The 15,316-nt window shown below is 37.4% G+C and overlaps 1 protein-coding gene across 1 annotated transcript in view; it reads right to left on the bottom strand.

Moving 5' to 3' along the window:
- Positions 1 to 6,887: 6,887 nt before the first annotated feature.
- LOC106129873 (fatty acid synthase) overlaps positions 6,888 to 15,316 on the bottom strand; it is a 59,936-nt gene continuing 51,507 nt past the window's right edge. Inside the window, exons 32-41 of the mRNA XM_060950713.1 lie at positions 15,234 to 15,313; positions 14,556 to 14,711; positions 13,899 to 14,150; positions 13,179 to 13,332; positions 12,657 to 12,861; positions 11,029 to 11,179; positions 9,966 to 10,137; positions 8,736 to 8,912; positions 8,175 to 8,277; positions 6,888 to 7,809 (exon numbers count right to left, since the gene is read on the bottom strand). Of these exons, the coding sequence (XP_060806696.1) occupies positions 7,220 to 7,809; positions 8,175 to 8,277; positions 8,736 to 8,912; positions 9,966 to 10,137; positions 11,029 to 11,179; positions 12,657 to 12,861; positions 13,179 to 13,332; positions 13,899 to 14,150; positions 14,556 to 14,711; positions 15,234 to 15,313 (2,040 nt within the window). The 3' untranslated portion in view covers positions 6,888 to 7,219. The remainder of the gene's footprint in view (positions 7,810 to 8,174; positions 8,278 to 8,735; positions 8,913 to 9,965; positions 10,138 to 11,028; positions 11,180 to 12,656; positions 12,862 to 13,178; positions 13,333 to 13,898; positions 14,151 to 14,555; positions 14,712 to 15,233; positions 15,314 to 15,316) is intronic.

The following is a 15,316-nucleotide window of genomic DNA, read 5'->3' as shown; positions in this document are numbered from 1 at the left end:
AAATGTAAAGCTACCACAGAGTAAGTGTATTTAATTTTTAAAACTTACAGCCTTCCCTTTAGTCGCTGTATTTTTCACACCTCCTACCAAAAGTAAAATTATAAAAATTGAAAATATGAAAAGCAAAAATTTCGCCGTCATATTTGGCGATTTTATTGTTTGCGATGTCATTGTTTTCGTCGTTCCAATAGAGAGAGGCTGAAGAGACTACAATCAGATAAATTGCGTTATTAAAAACGTATTTGGTGTAGTAATTTTACCTTTATGTGAATTTGATAAAGATCAATCAAGGGTTCTCTCTACCGGCACATTCAGACAACTGGATGTATATAATCATGGTCCAACATGGGTCAGGTTCCCTTGGAAAGGTTGCAGAGATTACAAGAGAGTTGCTTCATTGAAAAACTTATTTCAAAATGCGCACCCTGGTTCCTCTAAAGGGAGGTCGTATCCGGGACTAACGTTAGAAGGAAGAATAATCTTTAGTCTCTCTACATAAAATTTATACACCTACCTGATCGGATTCTCATCTGTTGGTTTCCAAGTTCGGGTTGTCTGAATACGTACATATATACTATCACGTCTATTTCCCTTGCGGGGAAGACAGAACCAACAGTCTATCAGTCAACAGAGCTGAAAACGTGTCACAAAAATTTGGCAAAGGTTTCACTTTTAATAGGTAGGCCAATTTTGATATTGTGGTTGAAAACAATAAAATCGCAACATAATGATATCACGTTGAATTAGATTTTAATCTGAATATTTAATTTCAGAATAGATTAATACACTTTAAAAATTCACCTCTTTCCCATGGATGTCGTAAAAGGCGACTAAGGGATAGGCTTGACAAACTTGACATTCTTTTTTTAGGCGATGGGCTAGCAACCTGTCACTATTTGAATCTCAATTCTATCATTAAGCCAAATAGCTGAACGTGGCCTGATAGTCTTTTAAAGACTGTTGGCTCTGTCTACCCCGCAAGGGATATAGACGTGATTATATGTATGTATTTTAAAAATATATAATTATGAAATAGTTACTTCTTTCGTACATTTGCGAGTTGGTGGTATTCCATTCCATTCCAAAGGACACGAGTGAATACAAAACGCCTACAGTGAATGACTGCCTTGTTATACTTTATCATAGCTCGGTAAACAGGTACATTATTATCTCATTATAGTAAACAAACATATTATTACAACACAAATCATCGATAAACATGTTTAGCTTAGAAAATATATTTTTAACGAGCGCCAACAACCATAAATTGTTGGACCTCAATACGAATAAAAGTGAGAACTGATTACGAGTACAAATGAGTACAAATTTTGTTATATTTATTTTGACGTTATGTTTTGTTGCATCTTATATTCATGCTACCAAAGCGAAGGAAAAATTAAAGGTAGGAATGAAATACATACATATGCTCACGTCTATATCCCTTGCGGGGTAGACAGAGCCAACAGGCTTGAAAAGACTGAATGGCCACGTTCAGTTATTTGGCTTAATGATGGAATTGAAATTCAAATAGTGACAGGTTGCTAGCCCATCGCCTAACTAAGAATCCCAAGTTTGTAAGCCTATCCCTTAGTCGTCTTTTACGACATCCATGAGCAAGAGACTGAGTGGCCTATTCTTTTTGTATTGGTGCCGGGAACCACACAGCATAGGAATGAAATGAAGTGGGAATATGTTAATCATAAAAACAAACCCGATAACCCTCCGCAGATAAAATTAAAAGAATTTAACAGTCATCGTATTATAAAGGTATCGCTGTAGCAACCTTCATTCATACATATAATCACGTCTATATCCCTTGCGGGGTAGACAGAGCCAGCAGTCTTGAAATATTGAAAGGCCACGTTCAGCTGTTAGGCTTAATGATAGAATTGAGATTCAAGTAGTGACAGGTTGCTACCCCATCGCCTAAATGAAGAATCCCAAGTTTGTACCCTTATCCCTTAGTCGCCTTTCATGACATCCAAGGGAGAGAGATGGAGTGGTCCTATTCTTTTTAATATTAGATTGGGAATCACATGGCACTGCTGCACGGCTGAAGCAACAAGTTTTAGAATTCTTCCATATAAGTATACACGTTGTTATAAGTTTTTTATCCCTAATGAGGTTGACAAAGCCAATAGTCTTAAAAGTACTCAAGCCCACGTTCCACTGAAAGGCCACAAGATGGAATTTAATTTCCGATATAGTGACAAGTTACTATCCCACGCCTGAATTAATAATTCCAAGTTTAAAAACCCTTCCATTGACTGACTTTTACATTGCTTACAATAATCCTGAGCGACTATTGCCTATCTCTCGTCTTTGGTGTTCACATTTTCACCCTTAACCCCTATGCTTTAGGGCCCAAAGTGTGGACTATCCCACCACCACCCATCGCTCTGCCAACCATAAGAGGAGTGCGCTTCTTCTACATACTGTTTCAACAATCCCTCCACGATAACTCTGCCAACAGCTTCAACTGTAATTGTCTTTCTTGACTCCCTACAAAATCTCTTTAATATCCCTTTAGTTCTGGATAACTCACCCCCTATTCTAGGGGAGACGCTGACGATACACGTTACCCTTCGCGTACCTATATCATCGTCGAATGGTTGCCTTAACCTGTTACTCCGGATTTTTCTTGTTAGCTAATTAGAGTTTAGTCCGAGGTCTGCTAATTAGACACCGAAGGTCCCGGGTTCGAATCCCGCCAGGGCATGATGAGAAAATAACTTTTTCTGATTGGCCCGGGTCTTGGATGTTTATCTAATATAAGTATTTATTATAAAATATGGTATCGTTGAGTTAGTATCTCGTAACACAAGTCTCGAACTTACTTCGAGGCTCACTCAATATGTGTAATTTGTCCCGTATATATTTATTTATTATTTATTTATTCCAGGGTCCGTTTAATACACAGTTGTTGTCCGCACGCAGATGTTCGAAACCTAAGCCACCATACGTGACAGAGTACCTGCCTATCATCAACATTGAGCTGTATAACACCAGTACTAAGATAAATCTGGTCCGGGCTAATATGACTATTGAGAAGACCTACAGAAATTTGATGGTAAACTACCTTATAGTTTCTGCTCCCTTATTCTCGGCCGTTGAAAGGCAATGTATTATTTTCGCTCTCTTTCTACCATTACAATCAACCTCAAAGCTAGAGAGAGAGAAGAGATAAGACACATTGCCTTTAAAAGTTTTGAATGAGTCCTCTGGTATCTTTGGTGGACTCTTTTCCAGGGAGCAGGTAATAGGAAAAGATACCAGAAGAATTATGATTACTTGACAAAATTAGTCTTGTCTCCAATCCAAGTTAGCGACTTCGCCACTGTTTCTGCTGCAACAGCCGAACTAACTCATGTTGGCAAAAAAATTAAATAGATGATTTAAAAAAATAAAAAGCTTGCACGGTTGTGTCGAAGTAGAAGACCATCTTTGTCTTGGTTTCAATAACTGTTTCTCAAGGGTTCGTCAACTTATATTTGAAAATGAAATCGGTTCGCTGTGAAAGATGATAGATAAAGAAGGCTTTCGCATTTATACGAATGGATATATGACTGTCAACTAAGTAAAGTCATACAAATTATCCTTACAGATCAAAATCAAGCTTTACAAGTGGGAGAATGGCAAATGGAAGTATAACTTTATGGTTCAAAGCACTGACTGCCGAGGGCCACTAGGAGTCTTCCTGAAGATTTTGGCTGTCAAATACGATTTGAATGAATGTTCAGTACCGATTGTAAGTGTTCATACTATAATATGTCTTGTGGTTTCCGGAGGAGAAAGGAGACTAATGAATTAGGCAACTCGGGAAATAGGTAAATCTATTGCAGGCCTTACATTGATTCAATATGGATTAGGTTCCCCTGCGAAGGTGGTTCGACTACCAGATAGGACTCGCTTCGTGTAAACCTGACTTACCCATAGATTATGCAAAGGTTCATGGTCAAAAACGAACCCGGAGTTCCTCTCCAGAGAGGTCAGGAGGAAAAAGTTCATTTTTGTAACAAATAAACTAAAATTAGTGCCGTGTGGTTCCCGGCACCAATAAAAAAAAGAATAGGACCACTCCATATCGTTCCCATAGATGTCGTAAAAGGCGACTAAGGGATAGGCTTATAAACTTGGGATTTTTCTTTTGGGTGATCCCAACCAGTAATTTTTTGAATCTCAATTCTATCATTAAGCCAAACAGCTGAACGTGGCCTGATAAGTCTTTTCAAGACTGTTGGTTCTGTCTACCCCGTAAGGGATAAAGACGTGATCATATGTATGTATGTGTGTAAACTAAAATTACTGAACCCAACCAATGGGTCTACCACTCTTTCGATTATACAAGCCTTATCTCGGGAGAAGTGCGCTGCTCTCTCTTTTGCTTTCTCTAAATGCTCACCCTTACTTGACTTCCTAGAAGTTGCCTTTAGTGTCCCTTTACTTCTCTAAAACTCACCAACACAAACCCCATTTGGTCAAGTTATTGAAATAAAGAGCTATCACATTGAAGACATTTTTGTCAGGTATCTCATCGCTACAAGATTGATAGCTTTCCAAGGATCCTGGATTGGCTCAGTTTAAATACATACATACCTACATATAGTGACGTCTATATCCCTTGCGGGGTAGACAAAGCCAACAGTCTTGAGAAGACTGATAGGCCACGTTCAGCTTTTTGGCTTTAAGATAGAATTGAGATTCAAATAGTGACAGGTTGCTAGCCCATCGCCTAAAAGAAGAATCAAGTTAATATTATCTCTTAGTCACCTTTTACGACATCCATGGGAAAGAGATGGAGTAGTCCTATTCTTTTTGTGGTACCCGGCACCAATAGAAAAATAATTTTCAATCAGTTTAAATCATTGCTACAAAAGTTGTTTATATGTGCAGTGCAGGTCCTCATAATACTCGTATATTACCTTCCCATAAAACCAATGGTTAGTAATGAAGTTAGTAATGTACACGGTGATATTAATGGAGATCTTTTCTTCCAGGGCGAGTATTTCGTAAAGAACATAGATGCAAACGTTTTGGATCATGCTCTGAGCGCTAAAAAGACTTACGGGAAGAGCTTGAACAGGATTGAGGTGTTTATCAAAACTGGAACGTTGTATTGTTATGAGTATGAAACTTTAGTAGTACCTGCATAATTTACTGACTTTTATTTGTGTCCATCCTCAAAATCATCATCGCGTTAGTTCGGTAGTTGAGTCCTAACCTCTCTGAAGAGATGTCTGAGTGTGTGAACTCGTTCCTAGAGTGGGTCATTCGATTTTTATACCAAGAAACTTTTATCTATCCTTTGCAATCTTGTAGGGGAACATAATCCATCTTTTTTTTATTGTGTTTGGACAGATTCTTAGGTGGACGGATTAGTTGCCGGATTCACCGTCAGAGCATTGGTTAGTAATAACACTAGTGTAACTATATAACTCAGAACTGAGTCGTTGATAAATTGACAATGGTGTTTTTGAACTTGTACCTCCATGCGCATCACTCATTTCAATCGGGCACCTAAACTACTCAACCACCGGCCCTTTTACAATTTTTACAGTACCATATTAAAATTTCTAATCTAAGTTTGGTTAGTTGTAGAGTTGATGTTGTTGAAGAAAATGCTGCAGTGCAGTTTGTTACCGCTTCTTCTTTGGAAGCGGCAGTAAACATAGTTTTAAGTAATTTATTTGACGTCAACCAATGTTGTTTAACCAAAAGATATGACAATTATTAAGTGATATGAAGTATCCCATAGCAATGTATAAAATTTATGAATTATGAATTTAGAAGTACCTATGTTTATGATTCAGCAATAGTTAGGAATGATTTTTCTCTTGAGGATATTAATCATAACGTCGAGAACAGCGACACCTGTGCGGCTCCGATTGATTAAAATGATAAATGGATGCGCCAACTGAGTGATGAATTCAGAATTCAGATGAAACAGATTCCTATCCTATGGGTATTGACTGAATTTGTACATAGATGAGCTTGGATCAAAGGGCATAGTTTTATTTTTACATCATGGTAAAATGTTTTTGCTGATGTACCTAAGTATGATGGTATTTCTACTTTTACGTTTTTACTGTACGTCATTTTTTCTTTTAAAATCAATGAGTTTGTATGAAGACAGTTATGAATGTGAATGAAGCGAGGGAAGTATGTAGGAATCGTGGTAAGAAGTAGTAGTCTCTGCATACTCTCTGGGAAAGAAGTACGATTTTGTGTATGTATTTATTTATTTTTTAACTATTTTACGCATGTGTTTTAGGAAAAAAAGGTTATTTAGATACTTACCATAGAAATCAGAACAAGAGAGAATAATATGAACAAAAGAGAACAATATGATCCTGATATTCATGTCAGAAATCTACCTATTAAAATATTCCTATTCCTTACTGAGAAAGTTCATTTATTTCTAAGACTTTCTGTATTCGCCTTATATACAAAACATAAGAATTTTTTTACCTAACCTGGACTAAATCCACGATTTGTTTGAGTAAAAAAATTGCCACATAGCTTGAAAGGATTAATGTTTTTTTTTGTGCCGTGTGGTTACGGGAACCAATAAAAAAAGTTTAGGACCAGTCCATTTCCATCCCATCCCATGGACGTCGTAACAGGCGACTAAGGGATAGCCTATAATCTTGGAATTCTTCTTTTTGGAGATAGGCTACCAACCTGTCACTATTTGAAACTCAATTCTATTATTAAGCCAAACAGCTAAACGTGGCCTATCAGTCTTTTCAACATAGTGGGCTCTGTCTAACACGCAAGGAATGAAGACGTGATAAAATGTATGTATGTATGCAGAAATTAAAAAAATTAAACAGATTATCTGTAAACGCAAACAAATAAATATATTTATCATTTCCATCACTGTTAACACCCTGTAATTCATTGTAAAACTACAAGTAAACTCTTACAACCTTTGGCAAACCGACACAACAATAAATTAACTTAAATCTATGTAACCCTAATATAACCACTACAAAAACTAACCCTAACAATTTAAATTACCTTAATGAATATTTATTTGGTACTGGTGTCTTTAAGACCAACTTAAATTACAATTCAACTGTTAAAAGTCACTAAGTTATAAATACGGCCACTTAAGAACTATCAGTTAATGCGTTATATAAAAAAAATCACAACCTAAACCAATGAAATCTATATCGGAATCCGTTATCGTAGCAAAATTCGTTATTTCATTAACCGTTTACGCTGTAACTTCTCTTTGGTTTTCAACCATACTGGTAACTACATTCCCTGTTTCTTTGCCCTTTTGCCCTTCTTCATTAGCCAAAATCCTGTTAATAATATTAGCACAATCCTTATTTTCAATGATACTGACATGGTTACCTTCCAAGTAATGCACTGTGACAGGACTGTCACTAAATTTGTCAAGACCATAATTTTCTTCGCACACTACGAAAGCTGGATTATCTTTGGGACGCAAAAGAACGATAGGTGACTTTAACTTCTTGATGTTCTTGACATTATAGTTCAAAATGACTTTGATACGGTCATAGCAGATGTGGGCCATGGCCCCGATGAAGTTGTTGGTGTATTTGCTCTGAACGGGGGACATCTTGATCGCGTGTTGGATCCTTTCGTCGTAGGACTCGATCTCGTTGAGTTTCTCCATCATGTCCTTGGTGATGTCGTTGTTGGGGGAGACGATGTCGATGACGTGACAGATCATGCTGTTCTGGAGTTGGAAGTCGTTCTTGAAGGCAACAGTCATGGTGGTGATCGCGTATAGGAATTCAGGGGCGCCGTCCAAGCAGAACACGGTTCCTTTGAGACCTGTATCAAAATCAAAAATTGTTTATTGTCTAACACTTTGTACACGTCTAATAGAAAGAGGTAAGTAAAATTAATGGAGTAAGTTAAAGTCTAAGGAGTAACACAGTGAAAAATAAAATGAGAAATAATTTATAATGTGACCAACAGATTACAAACATACGTCTATATCCCTTGCGGAGTAGACAGACCCCACAGTCTTGTTAAGACTAATAGGCCACATTCAGCTGTATGGTTTAATGATAGAATTGAGATTACTTTACCTTTTATACTTGTCGTATTAGAAATTTAAGTAATAAAAGAGTACCAGAAAGATAAAACAGAAGCCTGTTTAGATAAGGTTCGCTTGACTATGGAATAAAAATTACCTTGTGCTTCTAGTCTCGCTGCTAATTCCAAAGTAAGTACTGATCCAAAACTGTACCCGAGCAACCAGAATGGCGATCCAGGAGCCAGACGAGATATTACGGACTGAAACAAAAAGCAAGTTGTTGAGTTACTATAAAAAAAAATTCATAAGTAATAAACAGAAGCACAGATAATGCTAAGTCAGAAGTTCAGAAAATTATGGACTGGATTAATAGCTCGGTAGTGTACCCAACTAAATTTGTTTGTTTGTTTGTTTGTAATGTCTTTATTGCATAGAAATGTACACAGTAACAAGAAAATAGTAAGTACATAGTTATAAAAGAAACAAATCACTTGCAATGGCGGACTTATCCTTATTTTTTATTTATTTCTTTTGATACATCTTGAAAATTTTTGGACAAAATATCATTATTTCAAGCTATACATACCTAAATACTACAGTTATTAAACGCGCACGTAACGTACCTTCATTTTATAAAAAGCGCGTTTAATACCTCTAGTATTTGTAAATAGTAAAAATGGCATGCAACTTCAAAATGAATAAAAATTTTGATCCTTACCTGATAAAGTCTCTCCACCATCATATCGCAGGTTTCACCCTTATGTTCGTATCCTAATTGTAGCGCGCACACCTTTATCTTCAGTCTGCGGCAGAGAGGTTCCAAAGCCGCTGCAGAACCTTCTAGACCTGGCATCACGAACATCACGTTCTCCATCACGTGGATAGCTTCTTCACCCTGAATCGAAAATATAGAGGATCCTTACCCGTTAAAGAAAAGTTGAACCACTTAATAAGATTAAGAGAAAGAAAGTTACACCCCAAGGAAGGTCTTAGGAGTTATAACAAAGACCGAAGACTTTTTGATGGCCTCTGTGGCGCAGCGGTAGTACGCTTGTCTGTGACACCGGAGGTCCCGGGTTCGAATCCCGGTCAGGGCATGATGAGAAAAGAACTTTTTCTGATTGGCCTGGGTCTTGGATGTTTATCTATATAAGTAGATATTTATTATAAAGTATAGTATCGTTGAGTTAGTATCTCGTAACACAAGTCTCGAACTTACTTCGAGGCTAACTCAATCTGTGTTATTTGTCCCGTATGTATGTATGTATGTAAGTACTTCACATATAAATCTACCTGGATTAAAGAAACCTCTTTGGTCTGAATAAATCATCGATTCGATACTAGCTACTATTAGATTGGAGAACTATTAGACACTGGCTTACCACAGTGAGAAGCTAGAAGAAGTTCCATGTTTGGTACGTATCAAACACTTACTGCTTTATCAATTATGATTATAACCTGCCATTTTGTAATAATTAAGTAGGTACTTGCGTTATTTTGATCTCAGACCTTAGCGCTTTCACTTATATTAATTGTCTAACCGTAACTTCATTGCTGATGTAGATTCGTGTTTCCGACACCAGCTATTCGTCTCCAAATTTCCTTATGATCGAAGTACTTGTGTTATTAAAATTCACTAAATAATAAATAATAATAAATTCAATAAATATTATTGGCTCTGTCTACCCCGCAGGGGATATTGACGTGACCATATGTATGTATGTATAGTAATAGTTCTAAAGAGTCAAAATAATTATGTCTCTCATAAAAGTTTTGCTATTCAAAAATTGTCTGAAACTTTTGCTTTTGTTAAATTAAGATTATTGTGATGATGATTGGATTAAAAAAAGGTCCATCAGAGGATACCTACCCCGCAGAGGATATGGACAAGACCATATGTATGTATTTGATTCGAGTCCCTTAGTCTTTTATCAATTAAAATTCTCACCTCAACCCCATCGCTGACCATGGTCGGCATGTAGATCAGCGGTTCTGAGACCAGCTTCTCGTCTCCGAAGTTCCTCATGAGCACCCTGAGGCCGGCGGCCGCTTCCGTCACATTGGGCCGCGCGGCGGAAGTAGACGCTGCCGCTTCACGTTGCGCTGTCAGTTCTACTAGTCTGCGGACAAAATACTTTTTAATTTCAAGTGCAAGTTTTGAATGAAACGTTGGAATATCAGAAACTATAATATGGAAGCCTGTTATTTAGCGCTCTAATGGAACAAGAATGATGTTATCAGTTCACTAAGAATGATGAGCTTTAGGTAAGCTTTACTGTAGAAATCCGGTCTCAAAAGAGATAAGTCCTTGATTTGTTCAACTTATCCCATAAGGTCATATAAAAAAAGTTTAAAGACACAAAATTATTGAGATTAATCAATGGCTTTTTGGTTAATTTTTCACGTAATTAATAATAATTATGTCTATATGTATTATCACTTACATTTATATATTAATTTTCTTGTCTTTTCGATAAGTACTATGTATTAGTAAACAGAGGAAACAAGGTTATATTAATAGACAACATGAAACTGTTTGTTTTCCTAATAAAGATAAATAAAACAATAAAGTCTTATAAATTGAGAAAGACCTAAAGCCACTCCAGGCATTAATAAAATGGAACAAAATATCAATACAAACGATGAATGAAATAAAAAGGAAAACGACTTAACCACAGCTTGAAGGGATAAAAAAAAATTTAGTTCCAAAGTCATATTTTTAATGTCATGAATTTAAGCCGCGCCGTGTGGTTCCCGGCACTTATAAAAAAAAGGACGGGACCACTCCGTCTCTTTGCCATGGATGTCGTAAAAGGCAACTAAGGGCTTATAAACTTCGGATTCTTTTAGCCGATGAGCTAGCAACCTGTCACTATTTGAATCTCAATTCTATCATCAAACCAAAAAGTTGAACGTGGCCTATCAGTCTTTTTAAGACGGCTCTATCTACCCCGCAAGGGATATAGACGTCACTATATGTGTGTACGTATGAATCTAATCATGTAAATTACCTGGCAAATGTGAGGGTCCTGATGTCCTGAGCCGTGAGGAAGATCTCGAACTCCCTCTCCAGGGTCTGCTTGATTTCCACAGCCATCATACTGTCCATGCCGAGCTCGGCCAGAGACACTTGCTGCGACACAGTCTTCAAGTCCTTGATACCTGAAATTGTGGTTGTATATAGTAATAGTGCCGTGTGGTTCCCGGCACCAATACAAAAAAGAACAGGGCCACTCCATCTCTTTCCCATGGATGTCGTAAAAGGCGACTAAGGGATAGGCTTACAAACTTGGGATTCTTTTTTAAGCGAAGAGCTAGCAACCTGTCACTATTTGAATCTCAATTCTATCATTAAGCCAAATAGCTGAACGTGGCCGTACAGTTTTGGCTTAATTTGGCTCTGTCCACCCCGCAAGGGATAAAGACGTGACCATATGTATGTATGTATAGTAATAGTTCTAAAGAGTCAAAATAACATGTCTCTCATAAAACTTTTGCTATTCAAGAATTGTTAGAAACTTTTGCTTTTGTTAAATTAAGATTATTGTGATGCAAAAATGATGATTGGATTAAAAAAAGCTCCATCCATTCCAGCATAAATGTCAGCCATTTCAAATTCAAATTCAAAAAGTTTATTCATTATTATAGGATACTATCACATCGCTTGATAATTATCAAATCTTTTGGTTTCACAACATTGGTTGACGTCAAATAAATTAGATACTTAAAACTAAGTTTACTGCCGCTTCCAAGGCGTCAGTGCAGAAGAAGTTTCGAGCAAGTAAAATCCTCGACAAATATTTTAGGCCGTCGGTACCACCTCGTCTGCCATCAGCAATAGATTCAATTCCGACGCAGGTGGAATGCGGTGTGGTGGCTGGAGGAAACGAGCGGCTGCCACTCATCTACAATGGGCAAAGCTACTCGCGCGGCGATTGGCCGTGGTTAGTCGCGTTGTACAAGAGGAAGGACGGGAGCCTGACTTTTATCTGCTCGGGGACTTTGATTTCTGATAGACATGTTGTTTCAGGTAATGAGATCAGGAGCATTCAACATTGTGATAAGATTTACTTACCCGCGGTATATACTGAACTTACTAGTCTATACGACGAACCAGTAGAGTAACCCCTTAATACGAGTAGGTATCTTCTTCTTCTTGGCTTATGTCCCAGTAACATCCTCACTTCTATCGACAGGACCCTGCCATGGTGCGAACTTTTGACAATGATCCTGGTTGGGAACTGTTCTTACCCATAATTTCAGTGCAGAAGTGCAGAAGAAGTTTCGAGCAAGTAAATCCTCGACAAATATTTAAGGCCTAATGGCTTTCAGTTTTAACTGTACTTACCCATAATTTCAGTGCAGAAGTGCAGAAGAAGTTTCGAGCAAGTAAATCCTCGACAAATATTTAAGGCCTAATGGCTTTCATTTTAAACTCTTCTTACCCATAATTTCAGTGCAGAAGTGCAGAAGAAGTTTCGAGCAAGTAAATCCTCGACAAATATTTAAGGCCTAATGGCTTTCATTTTAAACTCTTCTTACCCATAATTTCAGTGCAGAAGTGCAGAAGAAGTTTCGAGCAAGTAAATCCTCGATAAATATTTAAGGCCTAATGGCTTTCATTTTAAACTCTTCTTACCCATAATTTGGGCAACAGCATCCACTATATTCCCGCAGCCGGAGCCACCTGCTTTCTTCTCAGCGACCACAATGGAAGACACAATAGGAGAGTCCTGCTTCAAGAACTTGTCTAACGCCAGGAGACATGATGATATCCTCTGCTGTAGGGTACCACCGATTTCAAGTTGGACGTCTTCGTCTTGCATATCAGCGACAAGACCGACCTGTGTATTGAATTGATATATGTATATAATTATATGTTTATAAAAGCTCCATCTCTTTCCCGTAGATGACGCAAAAGGCGACTAAGATATAGGCTTATAAACTTGGGATTATTCATTTTATATTAGTTATTCTCTATGAATTACCCACAAAATCTGATAAAGTCAAGATTGTATGAAAGTTAGTACTTCTTAAAAACGATAAAATAGCTGAACATCCTGTTCTTTCAGATGAATTAATTAATTAAGATAAAGTCACAGATGAGAAAAATTTATATGTAAAACTTTAACCAATCAAAGTTAAATCAAATCAAACTCACGTCACCAACAGCTCCCCACTGCACGGCCAGGGCCGGGAGACCCAACTTCTTCCTCCACTCGCAGATCCTCTCCATCACAGAGTTGGACAGGCCGTAGTTGGTCTGACCGGCGTTACCGCGACCGCAAGATACGGACGAGAACACCACGAAGTTCCTAAATTAATTTGAGTTTAATGTTGATTGAGATTTGACTGTGAGAACACACCCAGGTTGACTGGATTGCTTTAGCGATAAGTCCGACTTTGTACCTCATCACCTGGTATTTTTTTTGTGTTTTGCTTTTTCTTATGGTGCAATAAAGAGTCTATTTATCTGTCATTAGAAACTTGAAATTGAAAAAAATTGAAGATTGTTTGTCAGAGAAAATAAAAAAAACAAAGGTTCAACATAAAAACCTGACAGGAATATTTGTGAAATGATTGAAGATAGAAGCAATATAGACCATAATTATAGTACTAGTAAGGTGAAATCTGTAAAAACAACAAAACAAAATTATATATAAGGCACGAAAAGAATAGTTGGCTGCAGTGTAGTTTGTTCTGCCGCGTATTCTACACATGCGCTTTGGAAGCGGTAGCAGTTATAATTAGATTTAAGTGATGTGACGTCAATAAGTGGTACCTTGTATCCAATTTTGAAAATAAATCTATTCTATTGTAATAAAAAATAATTAATCCGTGAGGATAAAAAATAAAAGAAAATGCAAAATTAAAAACTTACTTCAACCCAGGGCAGTGTTTCTTGGACAGTTTATCCAAATGCATGGTGGCCAAGGCTTTAGGAGCAAATGATGTTTGGAACGTTTCTGGTGTTTGGTTTTGGAAAATGGAATCTTTGAGCACCACAGCAAGGTTGAAAATGGCGTCCACATGGCCCATTTCATTGGCCATTAGTAACATTTGTTCACATCCTTCTTCTGTGGTGATGTCGTGGGTGGAAATCTGGACATCGGCGCCGTAGCCTGCCCAAGCCCTGTTTTAATAATGAGAAATGAATGATCATCATCAAAGTCTGCAAAGTTCTTGATTTCGACTGAAATAACATCATTGGATTAAAGAATAGAAACCTTGGGAATGTCGCGAAAAATTGGAGGGTCTATTTCCAAAGCTATGGTACCATAACAGGCTAAATATTAATTATACCACATTAATATTAATTATCAAGGAAAACATAATCAGTTGGGACAGAGTCTGAAATGTACAATGTATCATCAGTATGTGTATGACTTTTTTTATTTAAAAGAAATGTGTACAGGCATTTTGAAAATCACTCAAGGTTTGATTTTAGTCAACAGTCTGATAGAAAGAAAAATAATTAAAAAAAAACAAATATCTTCAAAAGTGATTTCTGAATAGGCTCAAATTTTTCGAATCACACCTGAGTCTCGACGACTGGTATCCATTGGTGACTCCTCGTCTGGAAGTGAGGAGGATCTTCCTGGCGCCTCTCAAGATGAGCCAGTCAGCCAGTTCTAGGCCGAATCCTCCCAGGCCACCCACTACTATGTACACGTTGTCTTCATTGCACATGTATCTGAGAATGGGAATTGGTGATGAAAATTGTGAAGTGATGAATGGGGACAGTTTTAAAGTCGATGATGAATGCAAATTGATTGATTACTCAGCGCAATTAAGGCAACACTGGCATTAGAACCTATGGTAACAATAACGCCTTTGCATTCTGTGGCTACATGATTTACACGATTCAGGATCGTAAAATTGACTTATGAATCAGATGTTTGAATGATGGTTGCGGTTATTTTCTTATTTACCTCACAATTTTTTTTTTGTATTTGTATTAATATAGTAAAATTATTACCGTCTAAGGCTACTAAGGGATAGGCTAATAAACTTGCGATTCTTGTAGGCGATGGGCAAGCAATCTATCACTATTAAAATATCAATTCCATTATAAAGCCATACAGCACGCGGCCTTTATGTATGTACATTATCACATGTTCAGTCAGTGAAATGAATTATACTTTATGTAATTAATTTCACTCGGAACATGAAGTGACTAGAGAGAGAGAGAGAGTTAATAAAATAGAGTTCGTACCTTGGAACCGCATCAACAGGCATCGGTGAGGGCTTCACAGGGCGATAGGTGCGCTCATCTTCACGGATTTTGATGATAACCTT

The sequence above is a fragment of the Amyelois transitella genome, chromosome 22, assembly GCF_032362555.1.
Source record: "Amyelois transitella isolate CPQ chromosome 22, ilAmyTran1.1, whole genome shotgun sequence".
Lineage (NCBI taxonomy): Eukaryota > Metazoa > Arthropoda > Insecta > Lepidoptera > Pyralidae > Amyelois > Amyelois transitella.
The sequence above is the reverse complement of the archived record's forward strand: the minus strand, read 5'-3'. Positions and strand labels throughout refer to the sequence as shown.